The following is a 26,099-nucleotide window of genomic DNA, read 5'->3' as shown; positions in this document are numbered from 1 at the left end:
TAAATTAAAAATGCAATTTTATGAGTTTAAAATTAGCTGTCACTTGATTAATTTTTAATCTTATCTAACAATTAAATTAATTCTAAAAAATTGCACTTTTAATTTTTTTAAGTTAAATGTCGACATGACAATTTTTTTTGCCATCATTTATTTGTCAACAAAAGTTCTAAAAATGATTAAATATCTGCTAAATTAATTTTTATAGCAATTTTTTACAACTAATTATTTAGAACAAAACTTTTTTTTAAAGAAATTAAAAAAATTGTCAAGTGACAGCTAAATTTAATGTCACGCAACTTCATTGTAAGTATTTGGAGTTTCACCCAACAACGGAGGTGTTTAAAAAATAAAGCAAGCGCCTTCACGCGGACTATCCTCGAAGTAAATACGACGCCAACGCTGTGAAAGAGATTTTACGGTTAAAATTTGTCAAATTATTTTCATGTAATGTAATACAATTTTTACGTTGTATTTTCAACATATAACAAACAATAAGTTAGAATTCAGTGTTGACTATCATTATTTGATTAATTTCTTGTGAAAACACTTGTTTTTTTTTTTTTTTTTATTATAAAATAAGGAGTAGTGTAAGGACACTCGGTGTTAAGAGTGTGTTGGCCAGGACCGCCATTTTTTATTATATATTTTTATATAGTAGCTTTAGAAATAAGTGTATTTGAGATTTATACACGTGAAAAGTAATATCTTATAAATATAAATAATGTGAGTATCAATATCTTTAAAATTTTTAATTATACTGGATGTTACTCCAAAAGTATCATCAGGTTATTTTTTTTTATAGTATCACGCAGATTTTTTTTCGAATAAATTTTAATATTATTGATATCTTTACTAATATTTCTATTTTATTTTTATAGGGCTCGTAGCCGAAAGGACAGTGGAGGTAAAAGTGAGCCGGAAGCAGCAGAAAAAGATAAGCGTGAGAAAGGTCGTGATAAGGATCGTAAAAAACGCGCGGCATCATCTTCAAGCAGTGGTAGCAGGTTAGTAAATTTATTTATTTATTTATCCTTTTGAATTTAATAATGGAGTTAGTGATGATGATGATGATCATCATCATAGTAACAGATATTGATCAGTAATAAAATAAATTTTATTTATTGTAGCTCTTCAGATAGCAGCTCAAATTCATCTAGCTCGAGTAGCGGAAGTAGTTCACGATCAAGCTCATCGTCGAGCAGCTCATCCAGTAGTTCCGGCAGTTCCTCAGGAAGTTCGAGAGAGCGCACACGTAAACGTAGCCGTAGCAAAAGTGCAGATGGTGCTCGTAGACATGATAATAAAGAAAAAGAACGTGAGAGAGAGCGGGAACGTGAAAGAGAACGCGAACGTGAACGGGATAAAGATAAGGACAAAAAGAAAACTACTAATTCTATTCCTGAAAAGCCTAAACCTAAAGGACGGTCCAGGTAATTAATTAATTAATGTTGCTTTTATGGATGTTTATAAAAAAAAATTAAATAATCAATTACATAGATGATGAATTTCAAATTGGAGATTATAGGATCATTAAATAAATCACCGGGAAATTTAATTGTTTCTTGCGATGTTTCGTGCACTATATTTGCACTTCATCAGGCAATCATAATACAAATATCGTCCACTTGATACTATATTTCTTGTCATACATCATGAGTACAGGTTACGGTAAACAAATTAGCCAAAAATTAATATACTAATTAATTCTTTCGTTTATTCATTTATTTATTTATTTATTCATAATTAAATGCCAAGGCAAAAAACCATCATCTATGTAATCACAAGGATCCAAATAATTTATTATAATCATTTACATTGTTTAATTAAAGATCTCCGTCACCAAGAAGATCAGCCTCACCAAGAAGAAAACGTCGTGAACGTTCACCAATACTAAGACCGACAAAAATTCACATTGGACATTTGACACGTAATGTTACCAAGGACCATATTATAGAAATATTTTCAACATACGGCCAAATAAAAATGGTTGATTTTTCATTTGACAAAATGCATCCAAATCACGGTCGTGGATTCGCTTACGTCGAATTTGAAACCGCGGATGAAGCTGAGAATGCAATGAAACACATGGACGGCGGACAAATTGATGGACAAGAGATAACAGCCGCTCCTGTATTATTGCCTAAGCCAAGAATAATACCCATGCGTAGAATGTCACCGCCTATGAACAGACGCGGCCCTATGAGATGGGGCGGTGGAGGCGGGGGTGGTGGACGCAATTCACCCCCACGCTATCGCAGACGTTCTCCGATGATGAACCGCAGACGTAGTCCGCGTCCACCGAGACGTAGACAGAGATCGCGTTCACGCAGCCCTGCTAATAATCCTCGACATCGTCATCGAAGATACACACGATCTAGTTCTAGCAGTTCACGATAACATATTGATTTATAATAACTTATGATGTTATTCTAATATGTGTGGTACAAATATCATATTCTATTAATTACGTCATTCAAGTAATTTTCTCTTTGTTAAAAAACAGAAAAACGCGCAACATCTCGTTAACTTATTGTCGAGTAATCGAGTTTATAAATGCATTGTTTTTTTTTTTTTTTTTTTTTTTTTTTATTCATAATAATGCATTGATAAAATTAATTTGTGTATTTTTAATAAAACATTTAATTAGGCGTGCTTCAAAGAAAAATATTTTATTTCCTATATTTAATTTTAGTATTAACAAATAAATTATCAATGTCTAGGTTCTACTTTTATCACAGCTTCATAAAAAGAATTTATTTGTATTAATTAATTTTACTAAAGACTGTAAGAAATTTAATTATTAAGATCCAGATTCTCAAAGTCATTTGAGTTTGGTACTGTAAATGTTTAATAAATTTCAAACTGATTTGGAAAAACATATTTTATATATTTTAATGTGGACTTGAGTTTCTAATTTTTTTTTTTTTTTATCGTAATATAATTACATCTCTGAGTCAAATAACGACGTTTAATTGATTAGCTGTATATTCGCTTATCAATACAATCACCGACTCTTATCAGTCATTAATTTTAATGACTGCTTGGTTACTTACCAAACATTCATTATAAATTAATAACGATGCGATCGCTTTTAAATAATCCAATTAATTATTGTGTACAGAAAAATTAATTTATATCTCAATTATTTTTTAGGCCCAAAAAAAAAATTGAAAAAAATTTTTAAAAAAAGAATTTACAAATTAAATACTACTGATAAATTCCCTCATTAAATAACACGTCTATTTAATTAAAAATTAATAATGTGTGTACGTCAATTTAAATAATAAGTAAGTATTATTTGTAACAGTAATTGAACGCGAACCAGTTTGTAATTGAAGGCTTAAGTGGTCACTAATGGAGGCTTTTACCTTGTAAATTTTTTTCACCTTCGTTTATGAGAAAATGATAATATTTTCATCAACGGAAAGTATTTTTACAAGTAGATAATGTTTTTTTTTTATTTTTTTTTAACGTTTATAGCTGTCGTTTATAAACTATTAAATGAAATATATTTTTTACTTCATCTATACGCCAATAAAATTTGTCAGGAATATAATTTTATAAATGCATACTAATAAAACGTGAATTAAAATAAATAATTTATCGCTTAAAAAAATGTTAACGTAAACTGCATTCTGGTTAATGGAGAAAATATAACAGTAATAATCGTCGATTATGTTTGAGAAGGAAAAATGAAACACAGACAAATTTATAGTTTAATAGAAACTATGATTATTAGACCCTTTTACAAAGAATCGCTTTTTAGAAAAGAATCTATTCACACAAAACTTTCTTTTTTTTTTTTATACTTGTGATATCTACAAAAACAAAAAAAAAATTAATTGCATCACTTGTATTTTTTTTCTTTCGTTTTCGTTCCACATCTTTTCTTTCATTTTTATCTGTTTATCAATGTATTGGCTGCAGTTTTTTCCATAATGAAAAATATCTACAATCTTCGGCTGTTTACGATTTTTTTTACTAAATTTATATTATATTAATTAATATACAATTTCACAGTCACTTCACAGTGTGAATTATTGAATTATTTTGAAGAGGGACCTTTTTTTTTGTTTATCGTTTTCTATTAATTTAATAGAAATGATTAAAAACAATTTCAATGATGATTTAAAATTTTCAATTAAAACATACTTCGCTCAATGGCACAAACGACAGAAAGTAATTAAAATATCATTTTTTTTTTTTTTTTTTTTTTTAAATATAAGTAATAAAAACATAATTAATAAATAACATATTATGGGAATGGTTTCAATAAATTTATAAAAAAAAAATTATTGTCGTCAACTAAAAATCTACATAAAGTTGTACAATAAAAATTAAACAATGGACGAAAAATTGTACGTGGTTAAAAAGTTTTATATAATAATAAATAAATAATTCTTAAAACTTGCGATGCATTTTTTCTATTTGAAAATTAAATTATGACACAGATTATCTAGCGGTCGTTTAATTAAAATATTACTTTCATTTTACTTATTAATATTATTATAAAACATGAATTTTTTTATTTGATTGTAATTTTTATTTTCTACGGGGACACATATTTAAGAAGCAATCAACATAAAAATCGCACACTTTTACAGTTATTTTAATTGTCATTAATATAATGTCCATTATCAATTTTTTTTTTATATCACAGGAAAGTACCAAATGCCCCGTATTTTAACTGTCACAAATTCAATAATTGAATACCAATTAGTCTAGGGTTATTTTGTCCCTCCCCTTTAATTTTTATTATCATTTATACAATTTTTATTTTTTTACTAATTTCATTCGACTAACACAAATTAATCAAGATCTATGTATATTAATATTTATATATAAATATATTTTTTTATAAAAAAAAAAAAAATATAATAAAACGAATAAAATTTATACATATTTTTCGGTATTTTACATTAATTAAATAAATGGATGAATTCTATGACAATATTTTTGTCAATAACAGAGATTCGAATTCGTTTATATTTGAAAATAAAAAAAAAAGTTATTATTATAATAATAAATAAATAATTAAATAAATTCAGATTATTTTTTTTAATATTATGAGTAATGCTAGAAAAAAAAAAAAAAAAAAAAAAGAAACATTGAACTTATTTTATTTTCTTTTCTAGCAATCAAAATTATTTACGTAGTAGCATTGTTTTGTGTTGCAATAACTATATAATAGTTTTAATATTACACACGATATACATGGTTATAATCGTTAATGATAAAGTTTTAATAGTGCAATAGACAGTCTCACATATCTACGAAATTGCATAAAACACAGTTGTTACAATTCCACATCCATAATTCTATTTAAAATTTTTTATTTCTCTCTATCCTTATTATTTATTTTTTGTTTTCTCCTTTTCATTCTGTCGCGCAATGTAAAATGCCTCGCTGACGTGTGTTAATGAATAAGTCAATCACTTTTATCACTTCTATTAATCTATCCCCTTTCAAGGCATCGTCATGGGCATACAGAATTCATGTGCCCTCGCGCACTTTGTTTATTCAATATTTGTTTTGTCTTCCTCTCATTTATAATTATAATTATAACTGTAATAATATTTCATTTTATTATTACTATTATTAATGATCTATAAATATTATATAAGTTTATTATATTTGTATGTACATTTTTTATTAAATAATAATAATTATTATATTGATAATAATAATAATAATAATAATAATAATAATAATAATAATAATAATAATAATAATAATAATAATAATAATAATAATCTCAGAGGATACATTTCGCTTGAAAAATATCGAATAAGCGTCCTCTAAAAATTTTTTGACGTCTATAAACATTCACAAAAAAGTCACCGCACGTCAAATGCATTGCTTCGTTATTGTTATTATTATTGTTTATTCACTAGCGACGACGATGATACGAAAGTGATGTATCATCGTGATTGTGAGGTATCCTCTTTCTTATGAATGTCACCACCATGCATAAGTGAAGGTTCCATTGGTCTGCCGGGTACACCTGGTCCAGGTCCAGCTCTGTGATGCATATGAAGATTACTCAGTGGTCCAGGACTGGGATCTTTACTTCTCAAAGCGTTAACAGAGGCTTGGCTGTAATTCGCATATAGCTTAGCACGTTCTTCTTCTTCAGCTCTGAATGCCGCTGCCATCAACGGATTATATCTCAACTGCTGAAGAGGATCATACCGATAGGGATCCCGGAATGGATCAGCGCCCCATGGTCCACCAGGTTGTCCTCCTGGTCCCGAGGGTGGAGGAAAATGTTGCATATGATGACCACCCAGTGGCATCATACTCCTAGACATTGCGTGATGATTAGGAGGTAAACTGTGAGGATGTCGCGCGAGATAAGCGTGAGGATGGGAATGATGATACCTAGGATCAGGTATTGGGCTTGGTCCCTGTCCGGGCCCTGGCCCGGGGGGTGGTCCACGAGAAAGCATAACAACATCGTCATCTTTGCTTCTTGGTTCTTCTTTAACGCGCACCTCACTCGGATCCATGGGCATTGAGGTGCCATTTCTCAAGGGTGAACGATCTCGACTAGTCATCACTGCATGCTGACGATTTTGATGCATTATTCTCTCGCGTTCCATTTCTCTTCTCTCCATTTCACGGCGTTCTTTCTCTCTTCTTTCACGCTCACGTTCAGCAGCTTCTTGCTGTTTTCTCTTTTCCTCTTTTTCGCGCTCACGTCTTTCCCTCTCACGCTGTTCTTCGCGCTCTCTCTCACGTCTCTGTCGTTCGCGTTCCCTTTCACGTTCACGCTCACGCTCGCGTTCCCTTTCGCGCTCACGTTCTCTCTGTTGTTGTTCCTCCAACTCGGCTCGTCTATCTATTGCAGGTGGTTCAGGTTTCAAACTCCAACCGGCTGTTGTCGGGGGAAAACCAGTCGCTGTTCGTTGCAACCTAAAAAAAATTACACCGTTGATCAATTTCAATTCTATAAAATAATAATAAATAAAAATAAATTGTAAGACTGGAAATTAACGTACCCTCTCCAAGGATCGTGAACTGCTGAAGTGAGCCCACTTAACTGAGACATTTCTCGAGTTGGTGGATATCCCGATAATGTCGGAAAGTTTGGATTAGGCGCACTGAATGATGCTGGATATCTTCCAAAAGGTGACATACCTGGTCCTAAAAATAAATTGCTCATTAATTAAAATCCTAACAACTTTTCAAACCAACCTTTATTTTTTTTTTTTTTTGGTAATAAATTTGATGGTTTCAAAATAAAAATATAAAATACATGAACGACATAAATACCTTTAAGCATACCTAAATGTGAACCTTGAGTTGTTAGGAACCCTACAGGATGAGGAGGTGGTGGTGCCCCGGGGTGAGTTGGTGGCATATTTGTAGGGAATGGCGGAGCCATAGGTGGTGCTCCTAACCCAAGCCCGCTACCTGGACCTCCTGGATACAAATGACCAGGAGGCCTGAGTAATTCTGTTTTAGTATTGACAACAGTTCCAGCTTTTGCCTCTGCTTGTTGTTTTTGTTGATGGTGATATATTTCCCACGCTATTCGTACATGCATTGCGTTCCACTTTCCAGTCTTCTACAAAAATAACAATCAATTAATATAAACAATAAATCATTGTGTAATTGTTTATTATTAATATAAACTCAAATATTTATTAAATTAATATTAATGATATAGAGTAGGAATAGTAAAATAACTAATAATACGTACTTTTGGTGCAAATGAACTCATATGATTTGGCGGAACGAATGGCGTTGTAGGTGGTGCCATGCCAGGATGCAGAAGACCAGCATTAAAGCTTGAATAACTCGATAAGTTGAGGTTTCCACGAAAAAATGGCGAGTCAACGCCACCTAACTTTGGAATGTCCTTAAACTGGATAAAATAAATAAATAAGTTATTATTTTTATTATCGAGTTATAATTAGACAAATAATTTTTTATAAGAACTTACAATTGGCGGTGGAAATAATGAGGTTGTCGCAGGTGGTGGTAATAATGGTGTTGTATGTTGATGGACGTGTGTGTGTTGATGTTGATGATGATGCATTTCAGTCCTAAGATAAGGTGGTGGTCCGAGATTAGTAACAGCCGCAGGAACATTTCGATCCTGTGATGCTAAAAATCTGTTGTCTAATTCTCTTCTTAATAAATCAGTCTGACCTGTTACATGGCTCACCCCTGAAACAAACTTTTAATTAGCTATACGGTCTAACTATTTACATTGTTAAAACTGATATATGATTAAATTGAGAAAGTAATAGGGTAGATGAAGGGAAAATTAGTATGAGTAGTAGTAATAATAATAATAGCTAGAGTAAGAGGTTGGTTTATATTAATTGAGAATACAACTAATAACTCTTGAGTGAACTTACTTGATTGGAAGAGCGACTCGGCAGAGAACGGAATTGGATTAGTGGTCGGAGGAGGTAACGTAGGCAGCGAAGGATGAGGACTTGCACTGGACACGGGTGGCGGAAGCGGCGCAGTAAACATCGGTGGTGGAAAGCTGTGCATTCCTAGTGTTGCCTGAGGCGGTGGTGGTGTTGGCCTTGGTACAGATGTGGCTGTTGCCGGTGACAATTGGGATGTCGTGTTGCTGCTGTTAATTATACAGACAATTATCAAGAGACAGTATAAATTTTGAGAACAAAGATTGTGGTAAGTAATAATTGAATTAACTACCACTTACGTTAAGTTATTAAAGAGTTAGTATTTATTGCAATGTCAAGTATTAATCTTACCTGATCCATCCTTGAGCCTTAGAGTAAGCGGGTAGACTAGAATTGGCTGGGGAGGAGGTGTTTGGCACACTTACAGGCGTTATACTGCTTCGACTCAACGTACTCACGTTACTGCTGCAACGGTAAACATTTTTATTTGTAACACTCGTGTACTAATATTTTTCTCTTAATCTTCTTATTGAAAATAAATAACCAATAACAATTAACCACCAATATTTACTTTTGTTTACATTTAAATTAAATCCATTTGTAGTAAAATTAGCTAACGATAAGATAATCCCAGAGGGATAATTGTTTGTTTGTTATTTTTTTTTAAGGATAATTACCTGTAACTATCGCGTTCGCGATTAGGACTGTGACCTCGCGGTGAATTATTATTATTCCTCCCGGCAAGGCTGCATGCTACAACGTCTCTGTGAGCAATTGTATTCGCGGTGGTAATTGTATTTGTTATTGTAGATACACAAGTCGTGGTTGCTGCACTGAGAGGAGTTGTGCTATTGTGATTAACAGTGGTACTTCCAATAGTTTGTTTGGTAATGTTAGTACACGGTGATGCTCGACTAGCTCTCTGAAATCAAAAGAAAATTTTTATTAACATCGAAAATTTATAATAAGATAATTTTTAAAAATAAAAATAAATTTACCACATCAGTTTTCGATGATGTTGAGTGCGAGGGCGACGATACTGCTGGTGGTAAATATGGACTATGATTAAGCGTGGCATAAGGAGTGTAAAGAGGTGGATGAGAGGGTGGCGGTTGTGGGTACACAGCCATTGGCAGAGGTGGTGGATAACTGGTACTGGTAGCAGCACCATTTGATGGAGCTGCTGGTGTCACGCCGAGACTTGCAACCGCTGGACTTGTTGTCGTATGACTCGACGGGACAAATGGTACATTTGGTGGATGTAACGCTGGTGGTATCGGTGTATGAGGCTGTTGTGGTAATGAAGGCGGCGGAAGAGCTGGGGATGCTGGCCGCTGCTGCGGAGCTATTGCACGAGGATTCGCTGCCAAAGGACTAGTCATCTAAAATATTTTCAAGTTTTAATTAGTTTGAGTTTCAATTGTGAAAGATATGGAGATTTTTTTTTTTTTTTTTTTTTAAGAAGCTCATGTGTTAATTAATTAATTAATTAATTTTATTAATATAAAATGAAATGAAAAAAAATAATAAAGTAAAACAATATTTACGGGTGATTGGGATATGTGTGGGGGCAACGTTGGACTGGGTGGACTCGGCGCCGTTGGCACTGGTGCTGAGGCAGGCACAGGGGGTGGTATGGGTGCCGGAGCATCCGTCGCGGGATTAGAAATTTGTCCACCGGTGTCTGGAGGTGAACCCCCAGCGCCGTTTGCCGGCGGCAATACGTGCGGCGATGAAGATGGCAACTCGTCTGTCAACGACAGTATTATATAATTTTATTATTTATAACACTTTAATTAATTTAACGAGTTTTACGATTAAATGATTTTGTGTCTAGTCTGCTAGAGGTTAAATTTACTTACATTTACGCGGGAGAGGTGGGGTCGAAGATTCAAAGAGTATCGATTCTGCATCCGAGCCCTAGATAAATAAAGATACCCACAGATAAATAAAGATTACATAAATAAAATATAAAAGTTTAATTTTTAAAGAGGCATTAGTTTAATGGAGATAAATCCACTTTTATAATTTAGACGAAAAAATATGAAAATATATCATGTAAGCAAACTATTCGTAACCTGATTGGTCAAATATATCAAAGCATAAAAATATATGCAAATCCTAAATTCATGCGCGCGCTTGCGCGCGCAAATTTGAATTCTAGTTAAATTTAAGGTAGAAATTATTTCTAACGCACCTTATCGTCTTCTCCTTCACTATCACACTGCAACAGAATATTGATAAAACATGTCATTAGTATTAAGTGTACATAATTTTATGATTCTCATCAAGATTTACTATCAAAGATATCATTATTAATTAATAATTATTTATTATACTTACGATATAGCCTTTACCCGAACTGCAATGGCTGCTAGCCTATAAACAAATCCATTGCATCAGTATACATTATTATGATAAATTGTAATGGTAATTTGAAAAAAGAAAAAAATTATTTATTACTGAAACATGTTATTTAATTGGATAGTAGTTAAATCAATTCATTACATTTAATTTTTTCATTGCTACGTTGCAAACAGTACGTTTACTGAGCCACTTTTTATATCCAATTAAATTCATCCAGTATTGGTAAGTAAAATTTTTTTACAAATAATTTTTTTTTAATTTTTAATGTATTTACTATTTAAGATTTACGCTTAAACTAAATTGTGTAATTCATTTTATCTTAGACGAGTTACAAAGCTTAGTTAAAAACAAAGCAATAATATACGTGTAAAATATTTTAGATTACACGAAATTGGTGCTGAGTCATATTACAGCTGATAAAAAAAATCAGTTTACTCCAAAATATTTTAGTAATTGTAGAAATAATTTTTATCTTTTTTCCATTAAAAAAAAAAAAAGTTAAAATATCCTGAAACTTACATCGCTGAGATGGTCCCTGGAACTGTCAGCGTCCTGGCAGTCCCTTGGTATACCAGGGCCATGCAATTGTTCCGACGCTCGTCCGCTATCGTCACTCGTACCTGCATCGAGGCCCTGAAAGACAATTCCATTCATAAGTACACAGATTGATAAAGACTTTTTAATGTGTAAGTCATTCTCTAATTTAAATAAAGTGGTATAAATTTCTATCCAGAGTAATATTTATCTACACTTGTTATTATTAGTTTTATTTTTTATTATCATTATCATTATTGATTATTAACGTAATTTTATTGTGTTAAATAAAATTAATATTACCTGGTTGAGCGTAGAAGGTGTCAGTATGGAATTATTCGTATAATGATTGTGTTTAAAATGATTTTTTATGTGATGATCGTTGTGCCGATTATTCTGACCGGTATCCACCTTTGGTTTTTCCTCAACTATCGACAGCAGCGAGTGAAGTTTCTTCACATTATTTTTACCAGCTAACTTTATTGCACTCTGAAAAAATAAAAATAAATTTTTTTTTAATTACAAATAAAGATATAGTATTACATAAAATAAAAATGAAAAAAAAAAAAAAAAAAAAAACAATTGGTTATCATTTCCTCAAATGTATTTGTACAATATCAATAGTATCCATAAACATACATTTATTCAAGGTTTATGATGGAAGACAGTTAAATATCATCTCACCAGATAAATAGCACAGCAATAAATACAGTAATAAAATAACAAGAAAAATAATATAGTAATTAAAGTCAATTATCGTTAAGTCGTTATTACACAAACAATGTTGCACTGTACAATTATCGTTATATTATCACATATATATGTATATATTGGTCTCTTGCTGATATGTGTAGACATATAAAATAATACATAAAAAAATATATATAAGCTTCTGCGTAAAGGTAAATAAGTTTTTGATTTGATTCAAGTATTTATAAAATCCGGTTTTTTCATTGGTGACTTTATTTGTCGCTCCACGTTTACAAAATAAACAAAAAAAAAAAAAAAGTTTTATTTATTTTTTTAATTAAATCAAAACTTTATAACAATAATAAAAAAAAAAACTGAACAACAGATCACACAAAATAAAAAATTTTAAACAAAATAAAATAAGAAATGATCTTTGGTTAAAATATCGTACGTTGCTACTGGCAATTCCGCGGGCGCATGAGCCACCGCACCGTGTGCGTCTCTCGCTTTACTTCTTCTCGCGAGTCTTCTGACGTTCAAACTGGATCACATTTACACACACTCACATCTATCAGCGAGTCCCTCTCTCTTTTTATCTCACAAAAAGCACCACGACTGAGACTGACTGTTATAAGTATAATATGCTATGCGGAGACTCACTACACATAATACCGAGTAGCTGAGAATTGAGCAGACGAGTACGAGGGAGAAGAACAAGTAGAATCAGTTGGTGGAGAGTAAAGGTTCAGGCCAAGAACAAGAAGAGCTTGTGGAGGAGAGAAGAGAAGAGAAGAGAAGAGAAGAGAAGAGAAGAGAAGGCGGCGATGGTGGTGGCGGCAACAGAAGTAAATGTACAAGTAGTATAAGTATGAAAATGTTGGGTGATGAAAGGACCACAAGGTTTTTGTACTCGAGGTATATTGCTGCGTGTGTGGTTTATACAAAAATAGAAATTGTAATAAACTCATGGATTAATTTTTATGAATTTAAATACCTTCTGATAGTAATAATAATAATGATACTTTAAATAGCAAGCACCCCACTATTTTTATCTCTAAATATTATCAAAAATTCACATTTTTATTTTTTATTCACATCCATAATTTTTTTTTCTTTTTTTTTTATATTTCTGTATCATTTAATAATAGCTTCACGAATTATACATTATATATATTTAAGAACCGTGTGGCGCGAATATATAAGAGAGAGGGAATGGCCGTGACGAAAAAGAGCAGTTGCGGCAACTCGCGAGGTAGTTACACACACAATATATATCATATACACGGTATATATGGCGGCAACGTTACACGACAACGAGACTAAACGGAGACATGATATATAATATAATAAAATATAATCCAATTGTATTACCTATTATACTTTTACAGAAGTATCAAAAAAAAAAAAAAAAAAAAAAATGAAACAAAACCGCAAGACAGGTAAGCGTATATAAATAATATATTAAATATGAAATATAAAAAAGTTTGGTTTGAAAACTTGGATATAATGCGAATAACTAAACACAAGGTGTATGTCAACGGCACCAAGACAACAATGTGTGTTTAGGGGAATGAATAGGTAACAGAAACAACTACCACAACAACAAACTACTGGTACTGGTACGGATACTATATTAATATATAACACGGATGAGTTAAGGGTACGATGACGACGACAACGACAACGATGACGGCGGCGGCGATGGTGACGAGAAAGCGCGAGAGTTACTTGTGTAAGCAAAGCAGGAGGGCACAAAGAGTGAGAGCACACGAGCTAGCCGAGCACGAGAACGATAGCCAAACGATTGGGTGGTGTGGATATATCGTACGCGAGATGTGCAGCGCAACGGTACGGGGGTAGTGGGGAAACTGAGGAGCTTGTATACACTATACACCGAACACCGCGAAAACGGAAGGCGGAGGAGGACCGCGGATCGAGGGGAGAAATTGGCAAGTCGCGACTACTCTGCTCCTCGCTCTCGAGGAGTAGAGGGAGACTTTTTTACGCTAAAAGAAAGGGAACTCGTGAGGTGTAGTAGTGTAATATAATACATATAACACCGGGTGTATGATAGTGCCGGTGGTAGTGGTGGTGGCGGCTCCAAACAAGTGGAAGGGATCCGCGGCAACTGACAGAGAAAACTCCTGGCACAGCAGTCAAGTCGCGGGGGCAAGAAAAAGATGCAACTAGAAGACATTGACCGAACCAACAGCCGCGCGACAAGGCCTTACAGCGTCGGGCCAGCTGGATTTACAACCGGGGGGAGGAACGAGGGCGGCTGCTTGCTGTTGAGACTAAGACCAAGACCAAGACCGAGACGGAGAAAAGAACCAGCCGCTGTTATATTATGTGTTACTCGATTTCACTCCAAGCTGGATAGTACTACATACTAGTTAGTCTCTCTCCCACATTCTCCTCGTTGTTGTTGTTGTCGTCCTGGTGATCATACTCGTCATCGAGCTCCCCGAACTATCACTACTGGCTCCTATTCTGATCTGCCCGTCATAAGAAAGAAAGAAAGAAAGGCTCTGTAATAAAACTAGCGAGTACGCCGGTGCAAACTGCTAGGTATACATGTACATGTTGTATATAGAAAATATTTAGTCTTCCACCTGCGCACATGTGCCAACTGTGCATGCGTCGACTGCCGCTTTCTTGCATTAGTTTCTCGCCATAGTCAGCAGTAACAGCACCGACCATCGCCAGCGAAGGTAGAATAGCAGCTACCATACCCTGTACCCTGTTTTCTGTTTTCTGTTTTCTGTTCTTCTACTCTGTAGGGAGCTATAAAAAATAAAGAGGCGAAACATTGTTGAGAAAGAGGCCGAGGACAATGCCAAGGAGAACCTTTTCCGTAAACTCTCTTTCTCTGTACTTATTGTACTCAAAATTCTATACATTTTTGGGTACGCTTAAAAATCTATTTGTGTTAGCGTAAATAAAATAGAATAGAACGGGGGTTGTATGCCTATGTCAGATAGAGGAATAACTACTCCAACTACTACTATGCTGTATAAACACAAGTACAGTCGGAGTGGAGGTTTAAATGTGGATGTAAGTGTGAGTATGTGGATACTATACCGCGCAGTGAGAAAGGAATATAAATAAAAACCGGTAGATTTAAAGAGCACTGGAGGTGTAGTAGATCGCTTATAAACCGGCGGCGACGACGACCGTTCCGCCAACTTAAGTCTCAACTGCTCATTGAAAAAGGAGTAAAAAGCTAATGGAGGAAGGATAAGACAAAGAGGTGAATCCTGTGGGCAAATCGTAGGTCGTGAAACCGCCAACACCGATATATGATACTCATACTAAACTCAAACTTGTAGACGAGTTTTTTTTCATCTCTTTCTCTCTTCTCTCTTCTCTTAACTTAATGTGATCCTGCACCAATACTAATCCATAGCAATACAAGTTTATATGCTCTACTCTACTCTGATTTCTTTTACATTCATTTCTTCATCTATACTACACACACCCGGTATCTGATGTATTTTTCTCTTTAAAATGCACGTATACGTATGAATCGTGAACCCGCGACGTTGCCACGTTGCTTTTACATGACGCGCGCAAGTTTGCTTGCTGCCAAATGCGCACACGCATTACTTCTTTACTTCTTTACATGTATGTCAACATTAAACATACACTTATATGTAGGTTTATGTGATATTGTCACAGAAGTTTAAACAATTTCGGCAGTGGTGCGGAATCATAGCCAAATATATGAAGCATGTATATTTGAAGCATATTTGTTATTTGTTTGCATATGTCGTGCGCTCTAATCAAAAGTCTCTTTTACAGTCGCGCAGTAGCACATCATCTCTTATTATACAGAGCAGAGAGTAGAGAAGCTGAACTGGGATTTATCTAGACATACATGTGTGTAAAACATCCACAGATACTTCCGCCAGCATACGTCAGCGCGCTTAATCGCTCATCGTCGACGTGAGACTAAACGCGTTATGTTATGTCATCGCGAATCCGGAGTGCATACATGCGCAAGTCATGACATAAAACAAGAGGAAAAAGACAGATTGTACATACAGTAGGGTATAATGTACATAAATTTATACATGGTATAGTAGATAAAGAGCATATTGAAACAAAATGATATCAAGTGAGATGGATTTTATACAATTCCCGCTACGGATTTCCCAAAAACAATTTCATTCCTCGATTTCCGAGTAATTTATTATCTTATAATTCAGCTTCATTTATTTATAATAAATCATTCACTGGTATTTCATTGATTTGCCCGTACTTTAACCGATAGCTATAATAAAATATACCCACTGGCCATGCTCTTGATTGACTGCTAATTTATGCAATTATTAATTTATTTTTATTATTTTTAATAGTTACTATTACTACGGTGTAATTTTTTTTTTTATTTTTTTTTAGAACGGTTTGTTAATTAATATTAATGAGTATAAATGATAGTTTAATTAACTTGTCAGCTTAAATGTATATTGGTGTGATTTATTTAATAAGCTTTTTATTTTGATTTTGTCAAGTCAGATTTTTTTTTTATTAGCGGTTTTAAACACGCAATCAAGTTGAGTGGATAATGAAGCGAGTAAAGCAAATAAGTTGAGATGTTTGATAAACTAGAGCGTCGACAAATTATCCATTATATTATGCTTTATATATGGATGTGTGTTGGGTAAATGTTGAGGAGAAAAGTTTTACGTAGTAATAGTAAATTTATGTGTATATGTAATTCATGTACATAGAGTATTATACTACAGTAGGGATAAATTTGCCCGATTACAGTAGTTGCAACCGCGTCGACAACGACTTTGAGGTAACGCTTTTGCAATTGCAACCACGCGAGGAATAGAAGCATTACATTGGGTCTCGGTCGCCTTGAGTGTTATGTTCCATTCGCGTATAATATAAACGAAAGCCACGAGAGTACTGAGAGAGAGTAGTAAGTATAAGTTGTAACTTGTAAAAAAAAAAAAAGGAAGTAAAGACATTGTATTATTATATAAAAGGAGATAAATAAAAAGAATAAAGGAAAATGGAAGTTAGAAAAAAAAGAAGAAAAATAATATGAGAAGAGAAAATGTTTATAATTCTATTGGGTTCAGTTGTAATAGTAAGTAACAAAATGTGGTGAGTATATACTATGACGGAGGCATTAAGAACAATGTGATGGAGATGAGCCGTTTCAAACTACACGGGTATAACTAAAATAATCATGTTTATCTTTATATAAAGTCGTTGTAGTTATTCTCTTTTTTCTTTCTCAAGAAAGAGTCTTTTTCTCTTTCTTCTCAGAGGGCAGGTCTTAATATAGTAAAACTGAGATAATCCGACATTGAGAGAAGAAGCCATTCGTGATTCAAGCACGCGACGAGGCAATTTCGCATACTGTTATGTCGAGAATCCGTACTATACAGATGATTATAGAATTAAGGAAAATCTAGTATAAGGAAAATGATAATAGCAGTAAAGATTGATGGAAAGGAGATTTTCACTGAGATATAAAAGATAATGAAAAGTAAAGATCAGTTTACTCAGATTTTAAATTATTATTTTGTCATTTTAAGCGGATTTAAGGATTTAAACTCTTTATTTTGCCGAAATAATTAGGAAAGATTTGGTTTCATATTTTTTTAAGTTTTCCGAGGAAAATTTGAAGTAAAAGGTGAGTTTTAATAAATTGAAGAACAATTAAAATATTACTGGGAATTAATAAAATTTATCGGCTAATTCTTGCATTTAATTTTTAATTTTTCACAGTTGCTGATCAATTTTTATTGATTGAATAATTAAATTATCATGCCTGACATTTATTGTTTAAATAATTGAGTTAGATGATTGCGTGAATGATGAATGTTATTTAAAATTAGTATGAATTTAATACAACAATTATCGATTTGAAATTTTTGTCAATTAAAAAAAATATTCCAAGATTATATTTTTAGTTTACACGCTTGATGAGCGTGATTGACATAAAAATAGATAAAAAAAGGAGTTAAATCGCTAATAATAACTTGTACAAATCACAAATTTTTTTTTAACTCGTAATTTTTTACTAGATCTTAAAATATTATTATAAAACTCGTTTTCCGTAGATATTGTATTTTGATAGTACATAACGTTAAATATTTTCAAGTATTTTGATTATCTTAAAATTTTTTATGAACTTAAAACTTTATTAAATTTTTTTAAAACAATATGTCAATTAAAAATACTGATATAAGTGGACAAATACTTTAATGACATTAAAACAATTATTTAATGAATTGATTTTTTATATCTTTTTAATAATAAGACAATAAAAATTTAATCTGTTATTGATCACTTTTAAATTAGGAAAAAAACAAGAAAAAAATATTTATATTCATTTAAAATATTGCCTTTGTCGATACAAGTAATTGTAATAAAAAAAACTCAATTTTATTTTATTTACATGAAATTTTTTTTTCTGACAAAAAAAAGTCTTTTAAATCTAGTACCGTTCTTTAAATTAAAGTTTTAATTTAAATGTCCAGATATTCTCGTAAAATCAATTGATATAATTGAGTATTAAACGTAAGTGTGAATAAGAATCAATATTTAATTTTACTACGAGCTTTAACTGATCCTACAATAAAAGAAATGGTCTATAATAATTTTTCTACCTCAATTTTCCGACAGTCTGAATATTAATTTTAAATTCTAAATATGAAACAATAAATTAAGATATCGTACGACTTTTTAAATTAAGACTAACATTTTCGACAAATAAAAATTAACTATAAATAATGCTATTATTATTTTTTTAGATTAGATTACGTGTAATAGTATCGAATATGATACGTGATATTAATGTAAATAATTATAGCTCAGATGAATAATAATAAATAATATTAGTAGTAATGATAATAATAAACAGATTAAATTTATTTTTTATAAATTCGCTTATGAAAGACATAAGCTATTAATCCATTGAAACAAGATTAATTACCTAATGCCTATGTCTCATGGTAATTAATTTAATTTAGAGATAAGTTATTCATAGATAAGCTAATAGGAAAAAAAACCGAATGAGAATTGATAAGGTAATCTATTGATGGTTTTCTATACATACATGCTCTAAATCCTTTATACACAATATAAATAGCAAAATAAATACAGTTTCTTCTTCTAGCTATTATATAAATTATTATTATTGTTGTTATTGTTTAAGAAAACAAATAGCTCGTACTTGAATCTGTTTTTGATTGACAAATGTTAATTAATTTTTATCAAGTCAGTTTTTATATTTTTATATCTTACTAATTACTAAGCATCTATTATTGATCTAATCATACAAAATACGTCAATTACTTTCAAAGTTAATATTATTATTTTTTTTTTCTTTCAAATATTTCACCAGGTAAAATCAAATAAACGTAAACAATTTGTTTCGTACGTGCGGTATAAATGAATTTACATAATATAATAACTAGAAGTAAAAATCACAGATATTACTTGTAAAGTGTGGGAACGTTTTTGATATTACACATCATACGCGCATACATAATTTAATAGCTGATGTGTATCAAAGATCAGAGGTTAATTAAAAAAATAAAAATAAGTAAATAACACAGGTAATAATTTAACCTGATATTTAGCAGATTTACATAATGAACAAAAATGAATTCAAGCAAAAGGAGGGTGAAAATTTATAAAAAATTCAATAACCACGGATAATTTGGATCGATTGATTGCGAGCAGATTGAAAGAGGGTAAATGCGATTAGGACGAAGAAGAGAGACGAAGATAGAAGAGGAGGAGGAGGAGGTATAAAAGCGAAGACGAAAAATAACTAACAAAAAAATATAATTACCGTAGAGTAAAGGTGAGGGTTGTTACAACGTTTACTCTTTTAGATTTTTGTATTAAAGTCAAATAAATTAGCATACATTATAAATTAGCATTTAACACGCATATTAATAAGGATTTTCATTTATGTATCCGTCCATGTATATTATTATCATAACTGTTATTATTATACATATTGGATATTTGTATCATTCATGAGCGTAAGTTAATAACTGATATCTGATCAGGATTAATCGAGGGAATTAAACTCTAGCCAGCAAGTCAATACTCGGAGTACAAGAGAGACTATTGTGGAATGTCAGTGTCAACTGTAGATCACGCGATACACTGACTAGACTTGTTGTGTATTATGTCTATATTACGGTTTGCATATATTTTTATTTATATATGTATCCATACATTATCCTTATCCCGCAGACTATTTATTTACACTTGTCAGAGACAAATGGCATGACAAGAATACGATGCCTTGTAGATCAATTAATAACCAAATTATATCAATCACTTACGCTTTTAATTATCATACCGACACTATATTACTATTATTACTATTATTTAGATGTACTAATGCTGATATCAAAGTGTGCTGTGTGACGATTTTTATTGATCTGTTTGTTATTGTAATGTGATGATTTAATTTATCTAAATAAACACACCAGTGATGTTATTTTTTTGTAATGATATGAGATGTCAACATAAGTAGATAATATTATAATAATACGGCATGCGCGTTTAACTGATCTTACACACTGGTAAAGTAAATAATTCACCGGGGGATTTAAAACGTGAATCCCAGTTTCAAAGAGTTTGTTTTTTTATTACGGAAAGAAAAAAAAAATGACAGCTAAAAAAAGAAGCGCTGCCTAGATTATTAAATTTATTGTAGCATTTAATCTATTAAAATATTTAGGAATGTGATTTTAATGGCTTTCACAACAGCTTTTTTAAATCTTGTAATCTTTATCTCAGTCTTACTAATGACGTGCTATAGAAACTAAAAATAAAAAAAGAGAGAAAATTAATGCATGTTCTCATTTTGACGTTCTCTTTTAAAACTACTAATCAAATCATTTACAAATGACTTTACACATGTCAACACTCATGATTGATAATTAAAACAATTTTTTTTTTTTTTTAAATCAAATTATACGGTAATTAAGTAGAAAGTGAATGTAGTTTTAACTATAAAAAAAATATGATGATAGTCGTACAGTTATAATAAGATAAATAGATTATTGATTTATAAAGATCAAGTTGTAGTTGGGGGTAATATAATACAAATTTGAATGAAATTACGGTAAAAGAGTAATAAAAGTTGAGGATAAAAAGGTAAACGATAAATAATATATAAAATAAAAGATCGTCTGTCTTGGAGTGGCGTAAAAAGACTTGGTGTTTTGTGTTATGTTTTTTCAGTAAGTCGGAAAATGCGAAAAGAAGACACGCGAAAGGAAGAAAAGCAAAGCTGTATACACATATATATGTCAGCAATGATAAACAAAAAAATGTTGGATGAAGGAGAAGAAGCGTCGCACAAGGAATGTGTCTACAGAATAGGTATAGTACACGTATGTATGTATGTACGTATGTGTGAAAAAGAATGAGATAAAAAAAAAAGGTAAAGAGAAAAATATAACCGATAACCAGTTGTCTCGGAATCTTCGGGGTACATTGCTGGTTTTGCTGCTGCTAACGCTGGTTGCTTGCTACTGATAGAGAAAGAAAAATTCTTGAACAAAGTTTCGCCGATAGAATCACAGCAAATAGCTTCTGTCACCGCAATCTGAGAAATGTATATGATGAGTATATAGTTTTGTACATATTATCTCCTTTCTTCAATTTCCCTTGTCTTGTCTTGTCTTCTCTTGTCTTTCTTTCTCTTTCTCTTTGTGTGTTATGTTTGTATTGTTATTGCGATGCACGTTGGATTGTATATTGTATTAAATTACATTTGATTGTATTCTCTCATCTTGTTGTATGTACATCTTATGTGTACACCATGTACACTACACAGCACGCTTTGCTTATTGCAACGTGTTTTATATTATGATAATATATAATATATAATGGCAGTGTACTCAGTGGCTGTGTATTTAGCACGGGGCTGAAGTTTAATTGGCGTACGAGTTAATGATAGACGTTAGAAGATTATTATCTGAGAAACGTGTCACAATTGTAAATTTATTCATCGTTATTATCATCGAGGTCTCGTTGTTTATTAAACGTAAATTAAAATTAATATTATTACAATGAGCATGATGAAATAATTCATTGAGCGAGAGATGATAAAAGTAGGTAAGAAAGTGAGTAAGTAAATAAGTGGGTAAGCGAGTAAATAACTTTAACTTTTAATAGTGAAAGTATTTAATAATATGAAAATAGTTTAGTTTAAATCTTGAGATTGTTAAGATAATAAGTGAGAAATATTTAAATTGGTAGAAGATAAGTATCTTTTCCTTAACAGGTAGACAGGAAATATTGGCTCGGCAACAGGATTTCTTTTGTCTTATTTTTCATCCTCAAATACACAAATTCAAGCCAATCTGACTCACAGCAGATGAAACTCAACTCTGCTGGTGGTACAGTACTTCCAATTGAAGTCGTGCTGTGGTGTATTATATTGGATGCCAGTGAATAAGTTTAATGGATTATTTGTTTGTTTGTTTTCTCAAGATTTATGTGACTTTATCGACAGCAATATAAATTAAATAGCATGATGATATTATACATTCAAGTGCTAAGAGTATAATATACAAGTTAATCGTTTAACTCTTTGGCGGTGCTAAGAGAAATTATAAAAAATGAATAATGTATGAGGATTAAGTTTTAAAACAATTTGTAATACCACAACGAGACAAAGAAGAGAGAAAGTCTTTAGTTGTATGTTACGACATATGAGTCTGTGCCAAAAATTACTTGGCACGAGTTATGAGTGCTATGACAATTGTACGCTAATTGATGGATCCATTGAGTCGACAAGTGCAGTCATAAAAAGTATTGAAAGAAATAAGAGTTAGTGGATCGTATATTGTCGACAGGACAAGTATGCTGAAGATTGAAAAAAAAATCTAAAAAAAGAAAGTCAACAAGATCAAGCTTTAAGGGTAATATGTGATATGAACGCATGTTGGAGTTACGGACAAAATCGAGATTGATTTAAATAAAAAAAAAAAATAAATAAATAAATAAATAATAATAATAATAAAAACTGAATAATACCTCGAGGTCCTCGTAAGTACGGAAAGCTAGTATAGCAAATCCGTCGATAATATCCTCCTCGAAGGGTGGCTCCTTCGCGTTGGCTCCGGCTAGGGATGACTTTTTTCTAGGCCTGGGTGGCCTAGGTGGCCGTGGAGGTCGTTGATGATTGTCACGAGGACGATTTCCTCTAGATATCTCGAGACCAAGGCCGCCGGTGTCTTCGTCTTCACCACTGTGACTGTCTTCCTCGTCAGGTCGATGCCTCGCAGTCTGTTGTTGTTGTTGCTTAGCACTAGCAAGACTCTCACGTTGTGCCAGGATCCTCTGAGCACGTTCGCGACGTCTATTACGCTGATTTCTTTGCTTAACCTCGATCTCCATGTCGAGTTTCACCACCCCGAGAGAAGTAACGCGTCGGGGACCCACAAGGAGCCGGCGCCAACAGGGCGATCCAGCTCCTAGAGTACACCCCCGTCGTTTTCACAAGTCAATCACCGACGGTAGTAGAAACACCAACAACCGCTAACACATCTTGTACACTCGAGCATTATTATTGTCTTTGTTGAAAGTAATTTTAGGTTTATACTTAGCTTTGAACTATTTTTTTTAACATCTGCACTTGTTCACTTTCTGTATATATTTTTTATAAATAAGTAACCGCAAGGAAGACGTTAAGCCTCGTTTCTTTTTTATTTATTGTATCTGTATCCTTATCCTTGACTTATTTTTCTTCTCGTTGTGATATTTGCTTTTACTGTTGCTACTGGTGCTATTACTGCTCCAACAAATTCTCGCGTATCCGAATTTCTCACACAGGACATCCACGATGAGTACATCGATCGGCCAGTTGTGTATGTTGTAGACAATGAGATCAATGAGATCACTGCTCCGTCGCTCAAACTCTCCGCTTATATTTTAGCTGTAACACAGTCACAAAATTTTACACCTCCATTTATGTTATATATTAATTAAATTAATTAAAATTACATTTTTATACACAAAACCACAAACATATTTATGTATAAACATATAAATATTATATTTATATTTATCTGTACATACATAAAAATACTTTGTTACTATATACAAATTAAATACACTCTAGTATTACTGGCAAAACAAAAAACATTATTTATTATTTTTTTTTCCGTTAAATAATAACTATTATTTTCTCTAGCACTAACACACAGTACACGTACAATTACTGTAGGTACGGTTCATTCTCATGCACGCACGCACCTTTTCCAAAGACTCATCATTGCTCCAAATGTATTATTGCGATTATTATTACAATAAAACACCCGTTACCACTTGCCAATAACTACACCACATCCTCAATAAAATAATTATTTATCAATTCATAAATATATTATTATTATTATCATCATCATCATTAAAACTTATAATAAATATCACCATCACTAAAATATTTAAATATATAATTATAGGTTAATTGATATTTGATTTTTTTCAGCTACTGTGACTCGCTCACAACAAATAACTGGCTTACTATCATTTAAAGCCAATCTCAACTTCAATTTCTTAACACAACTGATATTGTACTCTCTGAATACATACATCTATTAAACTCCCACTGATTCACCAGTTATATATACATATATATATATATATATATATATATATATATATATATATATATATATATATATATATATATATATATATATATTACCTATATTAAATCCTGCATACCACAGTGCGCTTGACTTGCCCAATGAAGAAAAAAAAAAGAAAACTGTTAAATCCACCAACGACAACCAAGACATTTAAACATAAAACAATAAACAACCATTATCACAACAGATAGATAGGAGCGTGATGTTAGGACAGGGCCGGGCCCTATCGGTTGTACGCGTTCCGATCAAAATGTACCCGAAGAAGGCACGTACACCGATTGTTTGGAATGGCGGACCGAACGAGCACGCACGGTTGCCGCATCGTGTGGTAAAAATGGCCGCGACCTGTCCCCGCACAACTAGAAAACCCCCGCTGTTAAAAACTCCGACTGGCGTATTATCCACGACACGGGGCCTGTCCGTAAGCTCTGTCTCGCGACGACACCATGGCCCAAATGCAACTGTCCAAATCGACACTTTATCTCTAACTATCTATATCACAATGTCGTAATAATTACACACACTTTATATCTATATATATATTATTACAATAAAATGTAAGTAAGTAGATGTACATATAAATATCCGCATATGATTATGTTTTATAAATATATACGTATGTCTATTTTTATTTATCTATTTATATAAATGTATGTCCTGATAGTAAATCCTTTAGGCTAGGCTAACTTAACTTCTTTGCCGTCAATATGACTTTCACCCACACACAATAAACTCGGATACCTTGTCGTCAATGTATATATGTATATAAGTATATATTCATATGTAAGTTGTATCTGTACATGTATATATAACACCACAGTATAGATTTAATTAATATTGTGTATCTGCAATGTTTATTAAAATTAAAATAAATAAATAATATATATTTTTGTTATTCTAAATTAGTATAGGACAGACAGTCGTAGTTAAAACACTTACACACGCCCTTAATTACACGCAAACCGACCACGGGCTCTCTTGTGATTACGGATTATTGTTCTTTCGAGCACCGTGCATTCTGTCAGCAGCACCCTCCGTACCCGAGAACATGGCGTAGGTACAACATCACCGGAGAGCACACACACATTGACGTTTATGTCTACATAGAAGTAGTTCCTTGCCTGCTTTTGGATTTTGTTACACTCGTGGTTCGTGGGTGAGATGCGTTCAAGAGAGACAGCTTCTTTTCAGAAGATGGTGTGAGCACTATTGAGAGGGGTGCTAGTGGAAGAGAGAAGCAACCAACACCATATGTCTGTGTAAGAGGTTAGTTTCTAACCAGGCGGGTGTTGGAGTAACAGAGAAAGAGAGTGTTTAAACACTCGTGGTGGATCTTGTGTGTGAGGGCCTCGATTTGCCCTGTAGTTGTACATACAACCAATACAAACTACAGATGGCATGCACTAGCGCCTCGATAAAACTGCTGACGAGCTGCACTACGTACCAACGCACTGTATTCAACTAC

At 32.6% G+C, this 26,099-nt stretch overlaps 2 protein-coding genes across 6 annotated transcripts; one reads left to right on the top strand and one right to left on the bottom strand.

The window, feature by feature from the left end:
• The first annotated feature begins 239 nt into the window (after positions 1 to 239).
• Positions 240 to 2,589, top strand: LOC141530047 (uncharacterized). The gene is made up of 4 exons (XM_074246902.1): positions 240 to 723; positions 879 to 1,004; positions 1,128 to 1,430; positions 1,830 to 2,589. Coding segments are annotated over exons 1-4 (999 nt in total). The 5' UTR covers positions 240 to 721; the 3' UTR covers positions 2,398 to 2,589.
• Positions 2,590 to 3,708: 1,119 nt separating this feature from the next.
• Tay (tay bridge kinase) lies at positions 3,709 to 26,043 on the bottom strand. 5 transcript variants are annotated; one of them, XM_074246882.1, is made up of 18 exons: positions 25,574 to 26,043; positions 24,691 to 25,479; positions 23,016 to 23,916; positions 11,592 to 11,777; positions 11,274 to 11,387; positions 10,731 to 10,766; positions 10,585 to 10,611; positions 10,250 to 10,307; positions 9,935 to 10,137; positions 9,386 to 9,769; positions 9,065 to 9,309; positions 8,739 to 8,852; positions 8,370 to 8,596; positions 7,949 to 8,175; positions 7,706 to 7,870; positions 7,276 to 7,570; positions 7,002 to 7,146; positions 3,709 to 6,915 (listed from the first exon to the last, which is right to left on the bottom strand). In XM_074246882.1, exons 3-18 carry the CDS (start codon positions 23,376 to 23,378, stop codon positions 5,922 to 5,924), a joined length of 3,783 nt encoding a protein of 1,260 aa, XP_074102983.1. In that variant the 5' UTR covers positions 23,379 to 23,916; positions 24,691 to 25,479; positions 25,574 to 26,043; the 3' UTR covers positions 3,709 to 5,921. The 5 variants fall into 5 exon arrangements, with proteins under 5 accessions (XP_074102983.1, XP_074102987.1, XP_074102986.1 ...); XM_074246886.1 differs by having other exon boundaries at positions 7,288 to 7,570; positions 24,691 to 26,043; XM_074246885.1 differs by having other exon boundaries at positions 8,739 to 8,849; positions 24,691 to 26,043.
• Positions 26,044 to 26,099: the final 56 nt, after the last annotated feature.

The sequence above is a fragment of the Cotesia typhae genome, unplaced genomic scaffold (assembly GCF_013202065.1).
Source record: "Cotesia typhae breed Kobodo isofemale line unplaced genomic scaffold, CoteBio_Ctyphae contig_48, whole genome shotgun sequence".
Taxonomy (NCBI): Eukaryota; Metazoa; Arthropoda; class Insecta; order Hymenoptera; family Braconidae; genus Cotesia; species Cotesia typhae.
Note: the sequence above shows the minus strand (reverse complement) of the source record. Positions and strands in the feature narration are given on the sequence as shown.

Coding starts and splice junctions, on each gene's coding strand:
- Tay (XM_074246882.1), bottom strand. CDS start 23,378: ATGGAGATCGAGGTTAAGCAAAGAAATCAGCGTAATAGACGTCGCGAA. Junction 11,778..23,015: donor GTACTTACGAGGACCTCGAG/GTATTATTCAGT, acceptor TTATTTTTTCAG/AGTGCAATAAAGTTAGCTGG. Junction 7,571..7,705: donor TGAGTTCATTTGCACCAAAA/GTACGTATTATT, acceptor TTATTTTTGTAG/AAGACTGGAAAGTGGAACGC.
- LOC141530047 (XM_074246902.1), top strand. Junction 1,005..1,127: donor TCTTCAAGCAGTGGTAGCAG/GTTAGTAAATTT, acceptor TATTTATTGTAG/CTCTTCAGATAGCAGCTCAA. Junction 1,431..1,829: donor AAACCTAAAGGACGGTCCAG/GTAATTAATTAA, acceptor GTTTAATTAAAG/ATCTCCGTCACCAAGAAGAT.